Source organism: Falco cherrug, chromosome 8 (assembly GCF_023634085.1).
Source record: "Falco cherrug isolate bFalChe1 chromosome 8, bFalChe1.pri, whole genome shotgun sequence".
In the NCBI taxonomy this organism is placed as follows: Eukaryota; Metazoa; Chordata; class Aves; order Falconiformes; family Falconidae; genus Falco; species Falco cherrug.
In genome coordinates, this window is record NC_073704.1 from 52,374,710 (window position 1) to 52,398,247 (window position 23,538).

General features: G+C 40.5%; 1 protein-coding gene across 1 annotated transcript in view; it reads left to right on the forward strand.

Moving 5' to 3' along the window:
- Positions 1-20,581, forward strand: part of ATP10B (ATPase phospholipid transporting 10B (putative)) — a 60,539-nt gene extending 39,958 nt beyond the window's left edge. Inside the window, exons 11-23 of the mRNA XM_027815956.2 lie at positions 977-1,156; positions 1,702-2,287; positions 2,820-2,926; positions 3,672-3,798; positions 5,334-5,518; positions 8,843-9,155; positions 10,306-10,382; positions 10,887-11,012; positions 12,373-12,573; positions 14,331-14,411; positions 14,524-14,628; positions 15,081-15,268; positions 18,249-20,581. Of these exons, the coding sequence (XP_027671757.2) occupies positions 977-1,156; positions 1,702-2,287; positions 2,820-2,926; positions 3,672-3,798; positions 5,334-5,518; positions 8,843-9,155; positions 10,306-10,382; positions 10,887-11,012; positions 12,373-12,573; positions 14,331-14,411; positions 14,524-14,628; positions 15,081-15,268; positions 18,249-18,753 (2,781 nt within the window). The 3' untranslated portion in view covers positions 18,754-20,581. The remainder of the gene's footprint in view (positions 1-976; positions 1,157-1,701; positions 2,288-2,819; positions 2,927-3,671; positions 3,799-5,333; positions 5,519-8,842; positions 9,156-10,305; positions 10,383-10,886; positions 11,013-12,372; positions 12,574-14,330; positions 14,412-14,523; positions 14,629-15,080; positions 15,269-18,248) is intronic.
- The last annotated feature ends 2,957 nt before the right edge of the window (positions 20,582-23,538 follow it).

Genomic DNA, 23,538 nt, shown 5'->3' on the forward strand with positions numbered 1-23,538 from the left:
GATTTAAGTACTGCTATTCACTTTAGCAAGCAGGAGTTACAATGCAACATATTCAGCTCAGCACAACAGAGCCGTGAAGGTGGATGCTTGACTTCTGCTGCATATTTAGGGAACTTAGGAGAACTGTGCCAGGTTGGAGGAGGAGAGGACAATAGCTGAGATGAACTAGAAAGCAGCTAAATCACTCTTACAGTGCCATAAAGAAGGTATTGAAATGTGTTGGCTCACAGGAAGGTGTCTTTTAAATTTGAGAGTTCTTATTAAATATCACCCTGAATTAAATCCAAACCAGGCTTTCCTAACAAGAAATTTCCATTAAAAGTAATACTCCCATAGCCCTACATCAAATTAAACTGTAGGTAAGTGACATCGTTAAGTAGTTTGGCTTGCAAATTTAGGCTTGATTAGAAAGAGTGTGGTAGTAAAATTACAATAACATTTCAGGAACAAATGAGGTATGTATGTATTTATTTATTTATTGTAAAAACTGAGGAAGAATAGTTTGAGACAGCTTCTCTTTCTGAGTGCAGAGCAGAATGACTCGGGGAAAAAAACATGATACTGCTGTAACTAAGCCTTAAGTACAATACATTCTCTGTTGAAATAACCATCAGCTCCCACACTGAAATGGGAGAGCCCAAATCCAGTTCGATCTAAAATGCCCTTTAATTCAGTAGTCAGCAGTTTCAAAGTTGGGGGACACAGTATAGATTATTCTTGATTTCTGGTAGATCTCCAAAGAAATATAATTCTGAAATCATCTTCTGTTTCAAGATGCATCTCTTTCTAATTATCTAGTCAGGCAGCTTTTAGAAATTTCTCTTTTTTCCCTCGATTTTAAGTACAAAAGGTATTTACCTTACATAATTCTAGGTGTAAATTCAGCAAAAGGCAAGAAGTTGCTAACAAGTTGAGAGTTCTTCCTTGAGGACAAGGGTAAATGGGAATAATGCTCATGAAGTCATTTCTTTTCCAGGAAAAGGATGTGACTCCCGATAGCAGGCTGCTAAGACGAGTGAGAGAAGCTGCACTCCAGACTGAAAACCTTTCTCCGTTTATACATATGAAGACTTCCACGTCCTTTACTGACTTTTTTCTCGCCCTTGCCATCTGCAACACGGTCCTGGTCTCCACAGCTACCGAGCCAAGACAAAGGGTAATCTAAGTCTATGAGGAAAACTGATTATGCTTCCACTTAGCAACATAGAGCAGCGTTTGGTGAAACCTGAAATGGTGAAAAATAGTTTGTTTGGGAGTTCTCCTCTAGCTCTTTTACCTTTTGTGCAATATCTGCTGTTTTCCTGTCTGTGTATATCCTTTTTAAGGATATTCTAAGCTATTCTGAGAATAGCTATGGCTACCACAGTGTTTACATTTTTTTCTTTTCGAGTTTATATATACTGTAAGAAATATGTTGAACAAACTGTGTTTTCTCTGACCTCCCAGGCCATTGACGGAACTACAAGGGGCTTGTTTCCATCTCTGGTTCAGAGGTAGAGATACAAATCAGCATCAAATTTGGGTGCCAACTTACCTATGACTCCTCTACTGAATTCCCCTACCACAGTCAAACAGGGAAAAATAAAAAATTGCTTTTCTAGTTATATTCATTTAGATACAGAAAAACACACTGAAATTTTGAAAAGTAGCTAGTAGCTCACATTTATTTATTTTTAACCATGGGTTTTCTCATATTTCCAGGTCACAATCCCACCACCAATAAAACAGTCGGGAATCACCCTGGAGAAGATTCATCAGATATTTCAACGGCTAAAATTAGCAAGCCTTAGTCAGTCTTTTTCATCATCTCAGTCTAGTTCAGACCTAGGCACTAGCTTCAGTGCGAAGAACGCTGAGGAACATCTGGCTGCCTTGGGTTGCTGTGACAATGATGACAACTGCTGTGCCAGCAGCAGAGGCAGCGAGCTACAGGGCAAAGGCAGCACAGATACTGGGAGCGCTTCCTTGGATGAGGTTTTTCAATCTATGACTAGCAGTTCTTTGCCGACAGACTTTTGTTATGAGGCTGAGAGCCCAGACGAGGCAGCGCTTGTCTACGCTGCCCAGGCATATAGTTTTACTTTAGTGTCCCGAACTCCCGAACAGGTGACCGTACGATTGCCACAAGGCACGCTCCTGACTTTCGATATTCTCTACACTTTGGGATTTGATTCAGTGAGGAAAAGGATGTCTGTAGTGGTGAGACACCCTCTAACCAAGGAGATTGTTGTCTACACAAAAGGAGCTGACTCTGTTATAATGGACTTGCTGGAAGACTCTGCCAAAGGTAGTTAGTCATTGAGCTATTTCTGATATGTCTCCTGCAAAGAAGCGCAAGAAGTTTGCGGTGGTCTTTTCTGCACGAAATAGCATATCTAGGCATTAGAAGTATAAAAAGGAGAGTGAGTTTTCTCTAGTGTTACCCTTGCAGATCAGAACTAAGGTATTTATTTAACCTGGGTAGTGTTTAGAATACGGAATGGGCTTATTAAAATTCACTGACAGCACTAATCCATGTGGATTGTGTACCCTGCAATAATACTGTCATAAAGGCTGGACCACAGTATTTCAGCTTGTCAGCAAGAGTACTATAACTTTAACAAACAAACAAAAAAAAAAACCTCCAAGTAATGTTAACTTAAAGGAAACAAGGACTTTTAACAAGCTTTCAGTTTATGCACAGCCTTTGAACTTTTAAAGGAATTTTTATTATACAGGAATCCAGTTTTATCTAATGCCCACTCTTTTTTTAACCTTAGACCATTAGGTCTGCAATGATCTGTGCTTAAAATACAGAATCTTTTCCCTGCATTTCACAGATGACATTTATGCAGAGAAGAGAATGAAAAGAATAAAAGAAAAAACACAGAAGCATCTGGACTGCTATGCCCGTGATGGCCTAAGAACTCTGTGCATAGCTAAGAAGGTAGGAGGGCATTAGCCTAATATTGTTTACAGCTGTGCTCTGTACATGTCAATAGATTTATTAGAAACATGTAATGGTTATAATTCTTTCTGCCTCAGAGAACAAGCCAGACAGAGCGCATCTTTTTGTCCCTCTATTTGATTGCTCTGCAGTCTCTTTTCCCCTTCTTTTCCTCAGTGCGAACAGATGATGGATTTTTGTTCAGCCTCAAAACATTCATTTCTGTTTCTCTTATGGTAACTCTAGCTGACCTTCTCTAGAGTGATTCCATGCAAGAAATAAAAAAAAACCACAGAGGAGCCAACCTTCTTCTGTTTTGCTTGGCATTCAGCTTTCAAAAATCTTGTCCTCAGCCTGGTTTAGTACATCTTAGCCTGATACTTTAATACAGAAGTTGTCTATGGGCAACAAATAGATCATATTGAAGCTCTGGAGAAATGCAGAGCAACCTTCAGGAATGGCGTGTTTGAAGTCAGAGTCCCAGCTAAGGGCTGTGTGGTCAAGAGTTTCTCTAGGTCGTGGTTTTAAGTCTCAGCTACAGGCCATTTATACAAACAGGAAGGCACGTCTATTTTTCTCATTATTACTAGTTGTTGCAGTCTTCTCTTGGAAAAGTTTGTGTTACTTTAAAATGACACACTACTTTACTAGCCTGGATAGGAGTTAAGTCTCTGTGATCCAGAATGTTAGGATTCTTCTCTTATTTAAATTTAAAAATGAGCTCTGTTTAAACTGTGTTATGCAGGTCTTGAATGAAGATGAGTTTCAAAAATGGGCCAATTTTCGTCGGGAGGCAGAAGCTGCAATCGACAACAGAGATGAGCTGTTAATGGAGACAACGCAGCATCTGGAGACCAAACTCACCTTGCTGGGTAGCTAAAAATACGAATTGTCATTGCATGAAGTATCACTTGCTCTCCTGTGATATTCTTGGCAATCAGACAACAGCTTATACTAATTTATATCAAAAGTCTTCCTTTGAGGTTTGGAAATCTCAGGGCTAGGGTATACAGTCCAATGACAGTGTTTAAGCAAGTTCTCATGCATTTTGAATAGCAGTAACTTTAAAAAAGTAAAAGTTAAAAAAAAAAAAAAAAGTAAAAAGTAACTTTTAAAAAAGTGTGCTGAAACTGTCATGTGGCCGGAGCAAAGAATGTGTACATCAGCTGTTACTGTGGCTCAGCTAACATGGTCGATAATGAAGTTCCCATAATTCCATCATGTGTCTGTGTCCTTAGACAGACCTATAAAATACTGTAAATTAACGTCACATTTGAGCACAAATTCCAAGGGCATTTTGTTAATTAAACTGTATTATAAAAAATGGTAACTTGAACACACAAGCACTTTTGCTAGTGAATTCCTGCTCTTGTTGTATTGTCATGTTTGCTTGCTGCACTTTGTTAAAGGATATTTCACGTTAAAAGTTCCGTGCATTGGCACTTGTGCATCATCCATCACTGTCATATCTAGCAACACTATTCTGTTAAACTATGGAACACTGCAGAGCTTTCTTTTCTATCTTGTTTCCAAACATTTTGTTCCTTAGGAATTTGATTTTCAGAGTTGTCTCAGTCTCATCTTTCTGTGAATAAAATCTATGCCCATACTTCGTTATCCTGAATTTCTGTGATTGCAAGCTATTAGCATTATGGCTTCTCATAATCTCTGCACTGATTTAAAAATTAGAGTAATAACAGTATATGCCATAAGCAGAACCACATAAAAGGTAATGTAGATCTGTCAGAATCTGTTATCTTTGCCAGCTCTTAAGGGTCTGTGTGCTTTCATACTTTATTTCACAAAAAGTGTTCTTTTAGCTTAAATCAATACCTATTTTTAATGTATCACAGCTACAGCATCTTCAAGCTGACCTCTAGTGGAAGAGGTAAGGAGTATTGCAACGTTCAGAGGGTGATTTACCATCAGGATGAGTGTTGGCATCTGCTTCAAAGTTTGCACATTTTCAAAAAGAAAACTTGCTGTACCCTTTCTTCTCCCTTTGATGGGTGAAGTGTCTAACTTGACAACAGGGATAGCATTCATTAAATAGTCACAGTCCATCTTTTCTGGTTGTTTTAAAGGGTCTTAATGCAGTATTTTAAAAATGCGTATGGTATAATTCCTCTGCCAGTACATTGCAATTTTGGATTATTAAGAAGCAATGTAAGGTATCGTTCTAGCTATGAGTAAAATGAAGAGCTAGAACTTGATTGCTGACATATTCAGATCTTAATCCTAATGCAGATCTTGTGCCTGTGTGTTTATTTGCTGGGCAATGCCTTGGCTCAGCTCTTGATAAGTTCAGGGTCACAACTGGGAGTCAAAATTCTGAAAAAAGAAAATAGCAACATGACTTCCAAAAGGAAAGAAAACTCATGCGCTACTCCTTTTCCTGTTTCCCCAGGAGCAACAGGGATTGAAGATCGCCTGCAGGATGGAGTGCCTGACACTATTGCTGCACTTCGCGAAGCCGGGATACAAGTCTGGGTGCTGACAGGAGACAAGCAGGAAACAGCAGTTAACATTGCATATTCCTGTAAACTCCTGAACCAGAGAGACACCGTCTTCACCATTAACACCGAAAATAAGGTGAGTACAGAGAGAAGCACAGAATTCGCAATTTCTCCTTTCTTCGTGTCTTGCAGCTTGACATTGTTTTGCTTTAGGCTGCGTTCAACACAAAACAACCAACGAAAAACCCACGTAGCAACGTTAGGCCAGGAACTCTTTAGACCACATATATCAGGATGAATTAAAACACAAGACAGTTATATAGAGTTTTGTTCAATTAAAATACAATGATTTTTCCAAATGAAAATATTCTTTCAAAAAATTACCTGAATAGTGAGCTTTAGAAAGAAGGTAATATGCAGTTTAAGTGCCTGATTCCTTAATAATATTGATATCTAGCTTTTCACCTTGCAATGGAAATTTCAGTTAGAATGAGATTTTAAACCTAGTTGATATCTGTAGAAAGACATTTGGAAAGTGCTGTATGAGTCCGTCTGGAAAAATTATGCAGGTGTAGATTTAATTGAATTAAGAACTTCCTAGTTGCATGTCCCCTAATAGGATTAGACTTAATTATTTATTAGTGAACAATTTAATCCAGTATCTTTTTGTGTAAGCAGCATTTTACCTTCTTGGAAACCTAAATATAGTTCTTGTGAGCCAGTTAAAAACACAGTCACTTTCTTGACATTCCGTGGTGGTGCACGTAGTTGTGGATGTGTACAGATATTCCCTGAATTTCCGTGGGCAATAGAAGGTCAGGCAGTAGGCAAAGCAAACTTACTCCAAAATGAGGATAATCGCTTCAAGGGCGTGTCTGTCAGCTCCTGTGACTCACTAAAATACAGGGAACAATCTGTGGTGCAATCTATGGCTATTCCTGAAACCATCTGTACAGAGAGAAAATAGAGTCCTACCTTTCAAAGAGGGTAAGTGCCATTAAGGATGGTGAAAATAAAAGGCTTCAGAAAAGCAACCTTGGCTTTTGCAGGTTGTGAAGCAACATAAGTAGGGTACCAGGAAAACCACGCCTCGCTTTCAGGACACAGAATGGCCACCACTGTGCACAGCCTAGGATTTGCCCCTCCGGGCATCCTGGTGGGACAGATGGCTTTCTGAGGTGGATTTAGGGAAAAGCAAGTTCAGGCATCATGGTGAAACCAGACCTGTTTGCTAAGGAGAAGTCAGCCCTGATCATTTCTAAAGCCCAGAAGCAGGGTCCAAAATGCCAGCTGTGATGCCCTTTGTCGTTTTCTTGCTAGTGAGCTCTTCCTTCCTGAGCAGCCCTGGATGCCCCCGCGGTGCCCCAGGCTGCAGCCACTGCCCCTTCCCAGCGTGCTGCCCTGTCCCTTTCATCAGGCGTACGCTGGTGACCCCTGCTCAGCCATACCAGCAGTTATCATGAGACAAGCCCTGCCCGGGATGGACAGGAAGATGAGGTGGGGATGCAGGTTCTTCCTGTGAGTGGGCAAGGCACTGATCTCAGTTGCCTCGGTTTTTCTCCCCACAGAAGAGGGTTTACTGATACAAGCTTGCCTTTCCCTATAAAGCTATTGTGAGGATTAATTAAGCATAGTTAAAGTACAGACTGTTTTTCTTGTGATAGGCAATTTGTATAGAGCAGTTAGATGGCCTACTTTCTAGCTGCTTTTGTCTGCAGTTAGTAGTTCTCCAAACAAGAATAAAATCCTATGCAAATGTCTGTCTCTTTTAATGTCATGGAAATAGGGAAACACGCAAAGATGATATGGAATTTGGCATGGAATACATTCCTTGCTTCAATGTGTAATTTCATTTGATACGCATATCTGCTTTAACGGAAGGCAGAATGAATACATTTAGGATGGAAATTAGAAGATGGTTTCTGTCAGAGAAGTGATGCTGCAGGCAGGACCACCCCAGCTCCAGGAAACACAGGCACATGCACTCACCTATAGCACCCTATACGGCCCTCCATAGGCCCAGGTGCCAGCTGCGCACGTATGGGCGCTTGTGTGAACACGTGTGGTCCAGGGGGCACTGGAGTCGCTCCACAATAAGATTTAGTTCCCTCCCTTTCAAAATGCAGCCGAGGACACTGGTTCTAGCAGTCTCCCAATGGCAGCAGTTGGGGGGAAAAAAATAATGCATACAAAGCATTTAACCCATTAATTTTGCCAAAGTTAACCCTTGAACTGCCTTCAGTGGGAAGGGACTCGGTTTGCCCCCTGAGTCCAACAGCTCATTCAGACACTGAAAATTAAGTATCTTCCAGGCAGAAGCAGAACAAAGAGAGTTTGGAGGATTCATTTACAAAGGCAAGCCAAGGCAAACCAAGAATTTCCGCTACGATTTTTGGTTTGTTCACAGAAAGCCGATGCTTCTTCAACACTTTTTAGAGGTTTTGAGTGTGCAGTCTAGATGCAGCTTTTTATTAGATATCAGAGGTACATTTGATTCCAGAACCTCCCACTTCAGTGTAATTTAAATCTTGCAAACATCCTACACATGTACCTTATGCAACATAAAGTGAAAATAACATTTTAGAACTGAATCATCACTCAATAAAGCTGACAGAAAAGGTAGAAAAGGGAGTGATTAGCTCCTCAGGTATTCAGTGTCATGCCACAGAAGGAGGACTTTTAGCATTAACAGGAAGCAAAACAACTTTTAGATCATTCTGGGGTTTATCTGGTAGTGGTGTGCCAGTTTAGGAGACCTGTATGGGAGAGGTAAAAGTGCACCCCTTAAATCTGTTTGTGTTTGATACTAAGTCACTTCTGGTTGTTTGCATCGAAGAGGTGAATTCGGTCCAAAAGGAAGCAGGTTTGATAAGAGAGAAAGACAGGGGCTGAGTTTGAGGCACATTGCTGGGCAATACAAAGTTTTATTTCTTTAGTTCCAGTGACACACACCTGATTTGTGACCTAGAAAAAGCCAAACTGTAAAAGTTACTGGGTGATTTTGAAAATCTGAATGTCTTGTTTCTCTACTGCAGTTTATTTCTGAGGGAAGAAAATGCTGTAGTATCTCACATCATTCATATCAGAACCAGATTTTTTTTAATCTCCTTTAGAATAGAAAGCAATTTTTTTCTAAATTTCTGAACTCTCAGCATCACAAATTACAAATATGTCCTCCTGATGTGAAGATTATTTTCTTTTCTTTTCTTTTAAAATCATTCCTTACTACAGCTAACTAGCTGATAAGATGTGCAGTGTTTTCACCAAAGGATTTGATGACGCCATTGGCATAATCTCCAGTCTGATGATTTAGTGTGTTTCTCAGTCAGTTTTCCCTAATGTTTATCTGATAGGCTTATAACCCACCGGCACGATCATACAAACACAGACTTTGTAAGGTGCTGTGCTGTAAAGGGAGATGGAGATAACTATTTCTAGAACCACTTCTGTTTTCTCACAGGAAACTTGCGAATCTCTCTTGAATTTAACCTTGGAAGAGGTGAGGAAGAATTACGAGGCTGAAAAACCACAGAGGAAACTTTTTGGCATTATCCCAGCATCTTTCTCAGCCCAGGAGGCCCCCAGCCCTGAGTTTGGACTGGTGGTTGACGGACGGACGCTGAACGTCATCTTCCAGGGGGGGCTGGAGAAGAAGTTCCTGGCGCTGACGAAGCACTGCCGCTCGGTGCTGTGCTGCCGGTCCACCCCGCTGCAGAAGAGCATGGTGGTCAAGCTCGTCCGGAGGCAGCTCGGAGTGATGACCCTGTCGATAGGTACCCCCACCCTGAACCGCACTGTTCTGAAACAGGTCCTTTCTTTATGAGTCATGGAAATGCGTGGACTATATTGTACAATATATTGTATAATCTTCCTGATCAAAAAACATATGGAAGTCCTTTCTTCAGCTTTCACTGAGCAAATCTGGCACCCAACATTTAAACAAAATGAAGGCACCCAACACTCAGAACCCCCCAGCAGTCCCTTTCATGCACACCAGTACAAGCATGTATACACATTCCCTCCAGAATCCCCGTGCTTTGGGCATGGAAAGCAGTCAACACTAGTCACTGGTTTGTCTTTCCAAAAAGGCCTTTTACTGTCAGACTTTCCCAACTGGTGAAAATGGAGGTATCCCCAGAGTGGTATTAAGCACTGAGTTGTTTGGTTTTTACCTCCAAATAATGTGAAATGCTCTGAGTTTCCTGCTCTACTTTTGGCAAGTGATCCCCCTGAAATCCTTGCAGAATTGATTTTTATGACTTAAAACTAAAAAATACACCTCCGTGGGCCAAACAGAAAAGGAAGTGTCTGATGTATTTTAAAATTTCTTGCTTTGCCTTGGAGTTCAAAACATAAGCTTTCAGCCTCCTGCTTCATTTATTTTGCTTTACCAGCTAACCTAATTCACAGTCTCTGCATTGCAGGCAGCAACCATGGCTGTTCTTTCCATGGACATTTGTTTATGTATGTAATATATTGCTGCAAGTTGAAATGAGCAGAATAACTCCTGAAACGGGCTTGTTACGTTGTCAGCTGCAATCAAATGTATCATATAATTTGGAGAGTTCAGTGAAGTAGGGCACTGCAAAGCATGTTGCTGAGCATATGGAGTTCACCAAGCAGAAATATACATAACAAGGCAGACGTAGATGGTGTCAGGGTGTCTGTGCCACCACCCAGCTGGTCCCAATGTCGACCTTAGCCCTGGTGGATCTAGATCTCCTGTAAAGGAGAATGTTCCAACCAAGATCAGAGCCTAGAGTTCATGATTGCTTGATGCTCAGCATCAGTTACCTTAGTTAAGATGCAATGTAGAATATCATTAGCAAGGCTAGGGGTTCTTTTCCTTGTACTGATACAGGCATTTTGTATTAAGCACCCTTTCTTGCACCTTTCTCATTCCCTCCCATCTTCCCATTCCAGGTGATGGTGCAAATGATGTAAGTATGATTCAAGCAGCTGATGTTGGAATTGGAATATCTGGCCAAGAAGGCATGCAGGTATCCCTTCAATTTATTTCCTTTCCTCTTTCGTCATGCAGTCTCTTGCTGCTTCGTAAGTTAAAAATGCAAGTTGGTATCATTACTGTCATAAATTAAAATTCAGTTTATAATTATGGGTCCAGCCAAAAAAGTGTTTTGAGCCAACAATTAGCATGCATGGGCAAACGTGTGTTTGCTCATAAGCCTGGAAAATTAGCAGATGCCTGTCCAGTGTTAGGTTGGCACCTGGTTTCTGAATCATCTCTGCTACAGCATTTCCGGGTTTTGTTGATTCTCTTTCAAGTGTTTTCAGCCCCAAATCCTTTCCCACACATCTCCCTTCCTCATTCTCCTAAGATGGAGAGTTTTGCAGAGATAGAAAGTTCCAGCTGTTTTCCCAAGGTGTGTATTTTTGCTAGAGTATTCAATAATAGAAATAATTTCAATGTTCGTGTTCAAATTTCATCATATTGGGTGGGGAAAAGATATATTGTAAATTTACTTCTATGCTTTTTACCAAAGGCTGTGATGGCTAGTGACTTTGCAATATCCCGATTTAAGCATCTCAAAAAACTGCTTCTTGTCCATGGACATTGGTGTTATGCTCGCCTGGCAAAGATGGTGATTTACTTTTTCTACAAAAATGTGGTAAGATTATTAAAATTCTGTAAGTTTTCATCCTAGCAAGGGTTAAATCCAGGGCTTGGGAGTGTGTGTGTGTGTGTGTTCGTTTTGGTGTTTGCAAGCTATATTGTCTTAGTTTTTATGAAGCTACACCCCTGTTTCTTCACTTTGCAAGTTTATAGTATGCTACCCCCTTCCTAGTAATGTGCTGCATAAAGCATTCTAGAAAATATGGGTTCTAAATATATTTTGAAATAGCATTATTCCAGAGGGAAAAGGACTCGAGGCTTAGTAACTTTTATATGGTAGTTCAAGAAACTTTATTAATAATACCCATGAGCCTCAAAATAAAATTTGCATAAGGAAGAGCAGATTATTAGTGCTACAATGTAGAAGATGACTCTGCACTAAGAATTGGTTGCCTGTGAAACCTCTGAATTTTTGCATTTAATTTGATAGGAACCACTTGCAAGTAATGATGCAGTCATATCTGGCATTTTTATTAAAAATTTAATGTATATGCAAATGAGCTGTGCATTGAAGAATAATGTAAAGTGGAAAAAGCTGATAGTAATACAGTTTCTACAAGACTGTGCAAACAAGTCCATTTGACATGAAATACACTCTGAGCATGAAAGACTACTTAGAATTGAAAGTATCTGCATTTTTTGTAATAATTTTGAATAAAAATTACTTCTTATCACTGTTAAAGTTTGTAGTGGAAATGGAAACTTTTTTTTTTCCTTGATTGGGCATCCTTTTAGAGTTCAAAGGATATTTATTTGCAATGCGAAGTAGTTCTCCAGACTGAGATGATGCTGCTCTATTATCTCCCCAGCACCATTAGGGAGTAGGAGGCCTTTGATTCCGCACAGACAACTGGTTTGTAAAAGGATTTTAAAATCTGGTGCTCAGAGCTGTGAACAGCTTACTTCATTATTGTCTGCTATTTTCTTAAAGAAACCTAATGGCTTTGAAAAAGCTGTATCACAGTGGATCGGTGTGAAGTAGACCTTTAAGGTACACTGCTTTATGGAATAAAGTGCAGAGCTGTCTCCTGACGGTACCTTTAACCAAAATAGTGCATCCTTGGGAGACTCTGTCAATAACCAATGTACTACCTAAACCTCACAGGTGGAACTATGTAAGACACAGACCATCTGTACATTGCAAAATAAAAGGTTGAGATCAGCTGTAACAGTAAGGAGCAGGCGTGGGGAAAGGAAGGGGATGTAAAGGAGAGGCCACAGGAAAGGTGCAGCTTCACGGTTCCCACAACCCAAAGAAAAATGAAATCACCTCAGCCTGAAGGATGTGCTGCTGCACGTGTGGGGAGCCACAGCTCAGCTCCTAACAGGATGTACTGTTTGTATCTGCTTCACAGAGCTACGTCAACCTGCTCTTCTGGTACCAGTTCTTCTGCGGGTTCTCAGGCAGCACTATGATAGATTACTGGCAGATGATTTTTTTCAACCTCTTCTTCACCTCCGTGCCCCCTCTTCTCTTTGGAGTCCTGGATAGAGATGTTTCTGCAGAAACACTTCTAGGTTTGCCCGAGTTGTACAAGAATGGACAAAATTCAGAGGTATGTCTTGATTGCTTGATAAGCCAAAGGACCACAAGTTTTTTGGTTTTGTGAGGAGGGAAGGAAGAGAAGAATTCAGACTTCCTTGGAATCAAATGATCCACTTATGGTTTCTAGTTTACTGACATACACTAAAAGAAGGTATAATTGTAGCTGTCAGAAGAACTGGTGAACATGTGTTTGAAGTTTTTCCTTGGAAGTGAGGCTGGGTGCTTGGTCATGGTTGGAAGATGTAAATGGGAAAGTTTATTCTGCCATTAAATAAATGGAGCGATCCTGTCTGGTACCGATGTGCTGCGTTATAGTAAGTGATGTGCTAGTGAATCTGTCCTGTGTTTGGCGTTTCTGGTCTGAAGAAGAGATGAGGGAGCAAATATGTGTGTGTACGTATATATGTACATGCCATATATCGAGAAAATTTCTCAGTGAAGACATTGGGAGAAATAAATAAAACACGATGAGAAATGTAATGAATGAGGGTAAAATAATTTAGATGGTCCCTGCCTAAACTTTGCTCAGATCTGGTGCTTCGCAGTCTCAACCTACTGACAAAGCAAAGTTTATTGAAAAGACTACAGCAAAAACCGACAAGAAAACACAAACCCTTAAATCAATAAACAGCCCGACATTTTTTTTTCTACTCTCAGGTTCAGAAATACATAAAGGATTTTGTCACAGTTTGGTGTCTAGACTGTTCCAGGCATGAACTCATTCATTTATTTGCTTCTTTTACTTTGACTAGTCATTATTGGTAATCTTCAGAAAATACGCCTGGATTATGTTATGTTTTTACCTCAGTTTGCCTGTCAGGTTTAGCAAACCAGTCTGACCTCTGTATGTTTGCGAGGAGCACACATATACAGACGTACATACCTGGTTTGGCACAGACATACAGTACAGTAGCAGTTATTCCTAAATTCCTAAATTTTGAATAGGAAACTATGAAAATGTTTGTGAGTAAAAATTTAAGTGGCCTTAGTTTTAAATCACAAAATTGCAAGGTATTAAGGAATTCTTCTCTCTCCTCCTTTTTTCCTAATACCTACTTTTATTATCCTGGATTGTGATTTTTAGCACTGATGAACACCGCTGATTCTTATCATGTTTAATGTTGTTTTGAAAAACTCAGGCAAGGGAGTGCAGAATTTGAGGGTTCTCTGTAGGACTTTCCATCTGTTTTCTTAGGAGCTCTTAGACCTCACATATATGCAAATATATATGTTCCTTACCATTTTGAAGAGGTCATTGTTGTTGCTTCAACATTTTGTCTGCATTGAAACAAGAGGAGCCCAGCCTTCTCCCACTCCACTGGAGCTGTGGACGCATGGGTCACTAGATAAGTTTAAATATGACAAGTAGTCAAATTAAAATGGCACTAAATAGATGTTTCAGTGGAACCTTAACAGAAAGGATTTTTGACCAATTTTATAGCTCTAGGAAGAGCTTTGTTTGAAAAAGAATTTGATAGATGGGGTCTTCTGGGGAGGGTTGGGGCATTCAAGACATTTGGCTTTTAAGACCCTTAGCTGGCTGGTTAGTCTTCCTAAGGTCTGTCTGTAGTTAACACAGAGGAAAAGCCTGTTCAGAGATAAGCCCTCAGTCTGTAGCAGCTGCTCAGGAGGCATTTACTCATGAAGGGAGACCAGCTAACTATAATGGTAGTCTGAATGGAAGAGAAACAGACAGCAATTACGTCCGCAGGACAGACTAGAGATGCGCGTCCCCTTACAATGACTGTTATCTATGAACTCCTGCAGATATACAAGCTGTCAACTTTTGTTATTACAATGTTGGATGCCTTCTATCAGAGCCTCGTTTGCTTCTTTGTCCCCTATATGGTAAGTAACCAGGGTCATTAATACTCTCATTCTCCTATCTTCCTGAAAAAAAACAGAAAAAATCACTTCTGAAAAGTCAGGGTTCATCACAGTCTATCTGCCTGTTTTCTAGACATACGAGGATTCTGACATAGATGTGTTTTCCTTTGGAAACCCCATCAATACCATCTCCCTCCTGACCATTCTCTTGCACCAGGCTCTAGAAACGAAAACATGGGTATGTGTTTGACCTGTCCTGTTCACGTGACTTTTTCTTTTGTGAACATAGCATACTGCGTAGGCATGACATTGTCTTTCAGGGTCATTTACCTGAATTCTGGGTCACAAAAAGTAACAGATGCACTGAGATTTCAGAGGTGCTAGGGTTATTAGCCTCAGGATAACACCTTCCTGTGAGTGACAACAGAATTTGCTTCTACTGTGCCCTTGGACAGGACAGTACACAATTTTTACGTACTTCTATCTATGCAGATGTGTTTCTTAAAGAACTGTATTCACTGTCACTGTTGTTTTGTAAGTTAATTTCCAGGTATTTCTCCTACTGCACTATTCAGTAACATGGACTACTTACTGGATATGTTCTTTCCAACCTGTCTTTGTATCCTCCTGTCTTATACCCAAAGCCAGGGTCTCAAAAGCATCAGTCATTTCATGCAATCCTGCTTACAGACCCTGTTCCAGTTGGCGGCGATGATGGGCAGTGTGGTGTTTTACCTCATCTTCTCTCTGATCTACAACGCCACCTGCGTGGTCTGCAACCCTCCCACCAACCCCTACTGGATCATGGAGAAACAGCTTTCAGACCCCACCTTCTATTTACTGTGTCTTATCACCCCGGCCATCGCACTCTTGCCAAGGTTTGAATGCTGCACCCTTTTCCTTTCGATTTTCATTTTGTGGATTTATAGGCATTTGAGTGACATAACAATAATGATGTGTATAGATATGTGATGTGTCATGCACATGTGTTACACAGGGATCAGTGATAAGAGTGGAAATCAGATGCCCGGGTTCAACTTTCCAGTTCATGAACCATTAATTTATTCAGTTATATAACCCTAGATAAGTCACTACAGATCTACTGCTTTTGTTTTCCCATCAAGAAAATCTTTCTTTCTGCGGTGCTTCAAAGTTTACCAGTACAAATCTGCTACATAATTGCTCACTATCGTAAACACAATGTTGTTTAGCTGATGAAGATAAGAAAGCAAGTCTTTGAAATATATGCTTTGAGAGTTACAAAATGTATTCTCTTTGATGAAGTACATTACAGTGTACTTACATTATTGTACAGTGTACGTTACATTATTCAACCAAATTTAAGAACATGTTTCTACATGAAACAGTTTTCTGCATCTGGAATTTTAGTTTTGCTCGGTGCAACAAATCAGGTATGTTAAAGGTAACCGAGGCTGAAGAGTATTTGGAGAGGGATAATTATTCTGATAGGCTGCCAAAAAAAAGAAAACCGTTTGAAAAAAATCATGATTATGTTCCCATGTATTATATAGTAACCGTACTACTTTTGGTGCTTAATACCTTAATCATTCTGTAAGCAGATAGGGTTTGTCTGAGTTGCACCACTTAAAATCTTTATTTGTGCTTGGACAATGAAAGAAATGGTTTTGACTGTCTTGTTAGTCTCCTCATCCTAATTGTCATGAAGTAGCACAGCATACTGGTATTGCAAGAATGAGGAAAAATATTTTTAGTATCTGATTTTGTATGTGCTTTAAGGCATTAGAATTTGAGCCTTTGTTTAAAAAGGGACCTTCAAGACTAGATACTATTTTTCTTCAAATTATTTTTATTATTTCCACATGCGAGTTGAGACGCTCTTGTGATTTCATGTTACATTATATAACTTCAGGTCAGGCTAAACAACACGTAGCTCAGTAAGGTCTCATGTCTTCTAGGCAGGGCATCCTTCTCCACCCTGTTTTACTCCTCTGTGGTCTTTGTTTTCCGATCAGCCCTCATTCACAGTGTCAGTTTTGACCCTGAGTTTTCTACTGAGGGGTACATCGAATGTGGTTAAAGAACTTGTATCTCCATCTTGGGAATTCAGCAAGGTTAAGATAGTTGTTGCCTCAGCAGGATGCTGAACTTAAAGATTTGTATCTTATAATCTTCAGAGTTGGAGGACTGCTGTTCCTCCATGTAGGTACCCCAGATTATTTTCTGCAGAGTCCTCAGTTCACAGAATATCCACCCCCTAGTTTCCGCTGCAACTTAGCTGTGCCGGCAAATCACAGCAGTGGTGAAACCACCCTTTGTTAAAATGCACTGAATTTTAAGTTTCAGTTGGTTCATCTCACCACACCGTCTGCTCCCGATCTCCTTCAGAAACCAGTTGGAGCCTTAAGATTCCCATTTATTTCTAGAGGTTTTGCTAAATCCTTGCTCTTCTCGACTCTTCCTTTTGCTACTGCCTTCTGTGCTAGCTGGTGTGTCTGAGATGCTGCAGGCACTCGGGGGGACCTGCCTGCACCCTGCCTATGGGCAGGCTGTTCTCGAAGCACCAGCTGTACTTTGCGGTGCATCTTCTGTGCATCTGCATCTCAAACCTGCCGCTGAACCTTGTTTTGGGATGCAAACTACACAGCATGAGGTACTAAAACCTCGTGCTGAGTCTGAGTCTGAGAGGAAGAGATCTGAATTTCGTGTCCGTTCAGTGGCAAGGGAAGGCACCGTGTCTCTTGGAGGGTTTCACCATATGAACCAGCTGTGGAAGGCAGGTTGTGGTCTGCTGGGAAGCCCTGCAGCACCCCGATGGGTAACCAAGTCTCACACTCTGCAGGTCTCAAGGCAAGGGCAGGAGCAAATAAAAGCAGTTCACAGGATGGGAGATAGTTCTCTTTCCCTGCTCTGGCCTCCTGTCTGACCAACCTGCAACTTGCACAGAAGATTCAGAGGACAAGATGATCCACACCAGCTAGACACAGGTTGACCTGGGCTCTCTGTAGTTATGCGTCGATGCCAAGCTGTAACCAGCAGTTGCACAATTCCCAGACCTGAGATGCTACAGGATTGACCAGCCTGAGCACAGGTGCAGCAAATATGTATTTATCCACTCTTACTCGTGCAGATAGGTCTGAAATCCATTGCCTTAGACTCCCTTTCTGTACATAGTCTAGTTTGTTAAGCTTTTTAATCTTGTTATACTTATTTATGCATACATTTAGCAGCAGGATGTGAAGACAGGAGCTTTCTTAATGCAATTTCAAAAAGTCCCCACGTTTGTTTTAAAATGCATATTGAGGCCATCTATGTAAAGGTCAAATCATATAGAAAGATGCTTTGAAAGAGACTTTGGTTTTCAGACAAAACTAACATGACGAGAGAGGACGTGTGCTCTCTCACTGCACACAGTATATAGTTACATAAGTTCTCTGTCCTACAAAGGGCAGGTAGGACACATTTTCCTTTGCTGGTTCCTGAGAAAATCCACAAGCTGAGGTTTTTAAATTTCTAGGTTTATATCCATCAAAATAAGATCCCTGCTTTAGCCTGTTTTGGCAGTATAAATATAATCTCAGTCTTCTCAAATATTGCATCTCTTGGTGAGCTTCTGTGTCTTTCTTGCACTGTTCATCCATCAAGTGGTTGTATTATCGTTTATTCAGTATTTATATACATGTTGTTGACTCTGCCGGTCAAGATAAGTGTGTAGTTAAATGTTGCGTTAAGATCCAGGAGTCAGCTTTCATCTACCAGGTATAAGGTGTCTACCAGATGCCTGTAGATCAAGAAAATTAGCAACTGGATTTGTGTTATGTGATGCAGATTATGGAAATAATCCACTGGTAAGAATCCATTCTCTTCCTCTTTCATCAGGTTCTTTATTCTTGCTCTACGAGAAACTTACGGAGCATCTCTGATTCTGAAAGCACAGCAACTAGATAAACTCCCTAAAGACAAAAAGGATCTTGAAATCCAGAAATTGAGATCAAGAAAACAAACTACTTCTGGTGCACCTGTAGCATCACCTGCATCTAATGATGACCTTGACCAAAATAGCAGCCATTTATGTGTGTCGCCGTTTTTACATGCAGCAGCAGCAGCTGTGTCTCCTAGGGACACAGGTCAGGTACTTGCTGCCTCTGAGGTGAATCCTCTCAGGAAGTGGACACCTGAAGAAGGCTACTATTTTTTTAATAAGTGGGCAGAGGAAGAAACTACTGCAACAAGCTCTTCAGCAGGACCTTTCTCCAGCCATTACCCTCTTGTACCCAGCAGGGGAACAGCTCCTGGACAGGACCGTGGCAAACTGATTAAAGATAACACTAACAATTTTAATCATGGAAGCCATCGACGATCTGTGAGTGCAGTGACCCTCTGAAGAAACATTCAGAGATGGGATCCACAGGCTGTGGGGAGAAGGATACCATAGGGAAAATCAAATGTCTATTTCTACTTAACCACGATGCTGACTGCAAAAGGAGAGAGGGGCATCTGGAGTAGTGCAGCAACATCTCTAATATGCAGTTTTTCCTAAGTGCATATACAGTTTGGGTTTGTCATGACATGACTTCTTGATCTTCCTGGTTTTGTCTCATTAGAGGAATGTTACAAGAGCATCACACAGTTGCTGAGAAATGTACAATTACTTTCTTTCATCAGGAATATTTTTCTTTCATGGTAATAGAGAATAATTGTACTGGTGATGTTTCAATGTTATTATGCTATTGAGGTAATAGAAAGAGAATCCGTTCTATATTAAGGCAAGTCTTAGAGCAACACATCCCACTCTAGCTTTTACTATCAAAGTCTTAAAAAGACCTTACTAACTTAAAAATCACAGTTCTGCCTGGGAAAAAATGTTACCTCCTGATCCTAAAGGAATTTGCAGAATAACAGCATTGGAAAGAGACTAGAGAATGTTCCAGTTTTTAATATATGGACTTTATACATATAGCAACAGCAGGTCTATTGTCTGTTTTCCCTGAACAGTAAGCTCAGTATTTTTATGCAGGCAGTGCTTTGACCTGATGCTGTTAAGAAGAGGACAAATGAGTTTATGAAGTAGAAGAATGCAAACACTGAACTACAAGAACTGACAGGATAACTCAGGGATAAGTGGAGTCTACTTCTTCATACCTACAAAAACAGACAGATATAACAAGTCAAATGCAAGGATTTATGTTCTAGAATTCTAAAGTTGTCCTTGCTTTTTCATCTAGAAATTCCCTTTTTTCCTTCCATTCTTTAGATTATTATGTAGTGTCACTGCATTCAATCAAGTATAAATCATGCTCCTCCCCACAGCTGGTTACATTCAGTAGGTGATGGAGATCTCAATAATGGAGATTTTGACAAGCAATATATGAAGGTCACTAATCACATTGCAAAATACACAGTGTAGAATGACCAAAATATGCATAATATCTTCATCCTTTTCTGTATCTCAGGGCAAAAAGATGCAGGAAAAAAAAAAAATGTCACCATCATCACTACCTATTGCAATGCAATGAAAGGTGACTGGTATTTCTTATAGAAATGTTGACTAGTTAACACCACTTCCCAAGTTTTTCTTCACAATGTGGGGTGAAATCTTAACTATATTTTAGATTCCAGTCAGCTGTACTTTAGCGAATCTGTCACTGGTTCTGATTTAAGTAGGTTTTTAGCCTTTTTTATACATGCTATATTAATTTAGCTGTTTAATTTGGCTATTTACTACCTATCACAATGTGTGATCTGTTTAATAACCTATTTAGCACATATTAATTCAACCTCTGTGTTATAATAATTACTGTAAGTAGAGTCTTCAAGATGTTACTTTAAAGCAACTCAGGCAAAACTCAGTAGCATATCTACCACTGGGATTTCTGGCGGGCAGAGCAAAAGCATACCTAGAACTGCAATTGTTAAAGTATTAATTGTCAGCTGTAAAACAATTCAGAAAGATAATTTTTGCATGATGTACAAAATGAAGGGAATTAAGCATAGCTGAGATTATTGTTAATGGAGTGTGAGATTGCTCAGTTGTTTACTCACGAGCTGGGAATGGACATTAGGTGACAGGACCAGATCAAGGCTTTATGATTCACAGCCACGTTTTTACATTAAACGGTCCATTTCCTTTGAACTTAAAGATGCCAATTTCTTATAAATTTTATTACAAAATGTGAAGTGTTTTTATAGTAATAAATGTAATGTGGTCATGACTTGCTGTGCTGTTGTGAGGAGCGAAGCAGAGGCAGAAGAGCACTTTTCCTACTGTCATCCATGAGTGACAAACCCACGTTTTCGGAGGCCACTCCTCTATCTAGTGGTCTATGCTGTAGGGATGCTTATCATGCTTATCATAAAAACTAGATAACAATTTATCTAAAGGGGGGATAGGGGTGGGGAGTGGGACTGAGCATATATGGAAAAGGGCCAGACAGGTTATATGTTTAAGCAAATCTGGAAGATCTGTAACATCTCTGGATTTAAAGTCAAAAATTAATTTCATGTTTTCTCATCACAACTTCTGCAAAACTGTTCTGCCACACATTTTGCCCTGACAGTTGGGCTGAGGTTCAGAAATGACATATAGTTAAGGGAGGGTCCTTTTAAGAAGGGGAATGAAGGAAGGATTGCTTATTATCTCAGCAAAATAGTCCCTAAAAGCTCTATAGTGATGGAGTCCCTGCTATTGTCAGGGGATGAAAGAAGTGGAAGGCAGTCCCTCTCTAAGTAGCTTCTAGGCTGTAACTAAAAATAGTTACTTCAGTTAAAAGAAAGAAAGAATCCAAATTTGCATGGCTGTCTTAAATAATTCTACAGCTAGACTTACAATCTGTTAATTCTGTGTGTGGTAGATGATAACAAAATGGTCCAATAGATCCATTTACCTGGAGAATTTGCAACATAGAGGAAAAGCATCCCTGATCCTTGAGGAAAGAGAAAGCTGAAACAACCAGAAACAAAAGGCAGCATCAGGCAAGACCTGGCCTCTGCATCCCAGCTGGCTCCCCAGCTTTACAAAGCTCTCCCCTGACACTCCTCCTCCTGGGTGATAATGCCACCAGCCCTCCCCCAGAGCAGATGCTGCCATAGTTCAGGACCTACATTCACTGCTAAACAGCGTGATCTTTCCTATGCTCCTGGGTGAGCAGTGGTTGTGAACTATCTCCTGTTCAAAAGATGGTGAGCAGGCAGTTTCCTTTGATCATGAGGTAAATTAGATGAGACTGTCAATCCCTTTGGGAAGCAGGACCTAGAGGTAAATGTTTTCCAATGAAAGCAAACCTACAGCAAGAAAGCAAGCCTTCCGATGCATTCATTTGCAAGAGGGGAAACGTGTTTACTAAATGGGTTATTTAGACCTGTCTGGATTTCCAAGCTAGCTTTTTTATTTCAAGACATATTTAATAATACCATCAAGATACAAGTTCCGTTAGTTCTAACGCGAATGCTTCACAACAGAACAGGCATCTCACTTTTTAATGTATTGTCTGGTGATATTCAACATTTCGTACATTTGGACTATAAAACACTGAAATGAATGTATTTTTGTGGAATTGATGCATATTTTCTATTTTAGTCTATGTTGTTATTATAATAATGATACTGCATAAGTGACGGTGCTTTGAGCTATACAGAGCTATACCTACATGACAAACTGAAGGTGGCATCTCATATAGAGGTGAGCAGGAGCTGACTTACCAGGTCTGCTGGCTGAGTAACAGATGCAATCCCAGGCCGCTTGCAATGGTCAATAAAGAGCCATCCATCATGTTCTCAACAGAGGTAAGTTGTTCGAGTGTTTTTTTAATATAAGGCGAGGGAAATGCATACACGTGTCTGCGCTTTATTGGTGTCTTCCAGCACAGCAAGTTGGAGATGTGGTCTTAGACAGTTACAGCTGATTATCGGCTAGATATCAGCAACAACTAAACAACAGTCTAAAATCCAGAAATATTCAGGTGGGATAGAGAGAGGAATGCAGTTTGTTCTCTTTTCTTATATATCTCAGAAACACAAAACCAAGTTTCAAACTCTTTAGCCATAGGTGTGCATCGTGATCCTGCACAGAAACCACTTTTCCCAAGGACGAATTTTGTGTGTTTTGCCACTTTGTTGGCTGATGCTGCAATGTTTAATTCATTTGTTTGATTGCAGTTTGAGGTGGTGAGTGCAGAGCTATTTACTTTAGGAGTAAGGTAACTGTAGGCAGGATGTGGCATGATTAGGTACTTGTAAGTGGCACTGATGAGTAAAAATATAAACGTGGAGACAAGAGCCTCTTGAAGATAATGATCACAGGGGGTGGGATTTAGAGAGCTGACCAAATAACACTGAAGATCTATAAAGTACTTTTGACATAGCTGGTGATTGGAACTCGCTGCAATTATTGGTACATGAGACAACTGTGAACAGAACTTGCTGCCCAGCTCTTTAATACACCTGATTTTTTTTCAGCTACATAATCAAGGTTGAGATTGAATAGAGTCTGAATCATTATTTTCCAAAAATACCAGAGGGGTAGCTGTCTGTTGTCAGAAGGCACTGAAGGCGATGATTATTTATCCACCATCCCCAGTGCACCTGCTGAAGCATGCTCCCACCACCAGGCACCCTTCGCAGTTGCTTTCCACGTTACTGCCCAAAGAACTTGGCTGGTTCTTGTGTTCTTCAGCAGGAGAGCAGAGCTCTATAAATGATCATCACTATAACTAAAAGGTCAAGTTTTGGCTCCAGGGAAACCCAATTTTGACCTTGACTTCACAGAAACCATGTCATTAGCTGCTGCTTTGCCGTTGCCATCAGTCCAGCCCCACAAAGCTGAGCCAAGAGCTGGGGAGGGGGCACGGTGTCAGGCATCATCAGTGCCACCCTGGGGGCCAGTTCTCTGTCACAGCTTATTGCCCTCATCATGAGGGTGGCAGAACAGCCACATAACCTCTTCAGCTGCTTCAGATAACCCTGACAAACTTGTCAGAGCTCTGGGTTATGCTTTCTTTCCGAGGTGCAGACCTTGTTCCCCGTTCTGCCTGCAGTCCCTCAGCGCGCACAGCCGCCTCTCCAGCTGAACGTGCTGCGTCTGATGCCGAAAAACCTTGGAATGAAGAAAACTGCTAAGAGACTTTTTGTACTTTTAGCAGCAAGATATTTATTTTCTGCGCAGGGGAGGAGG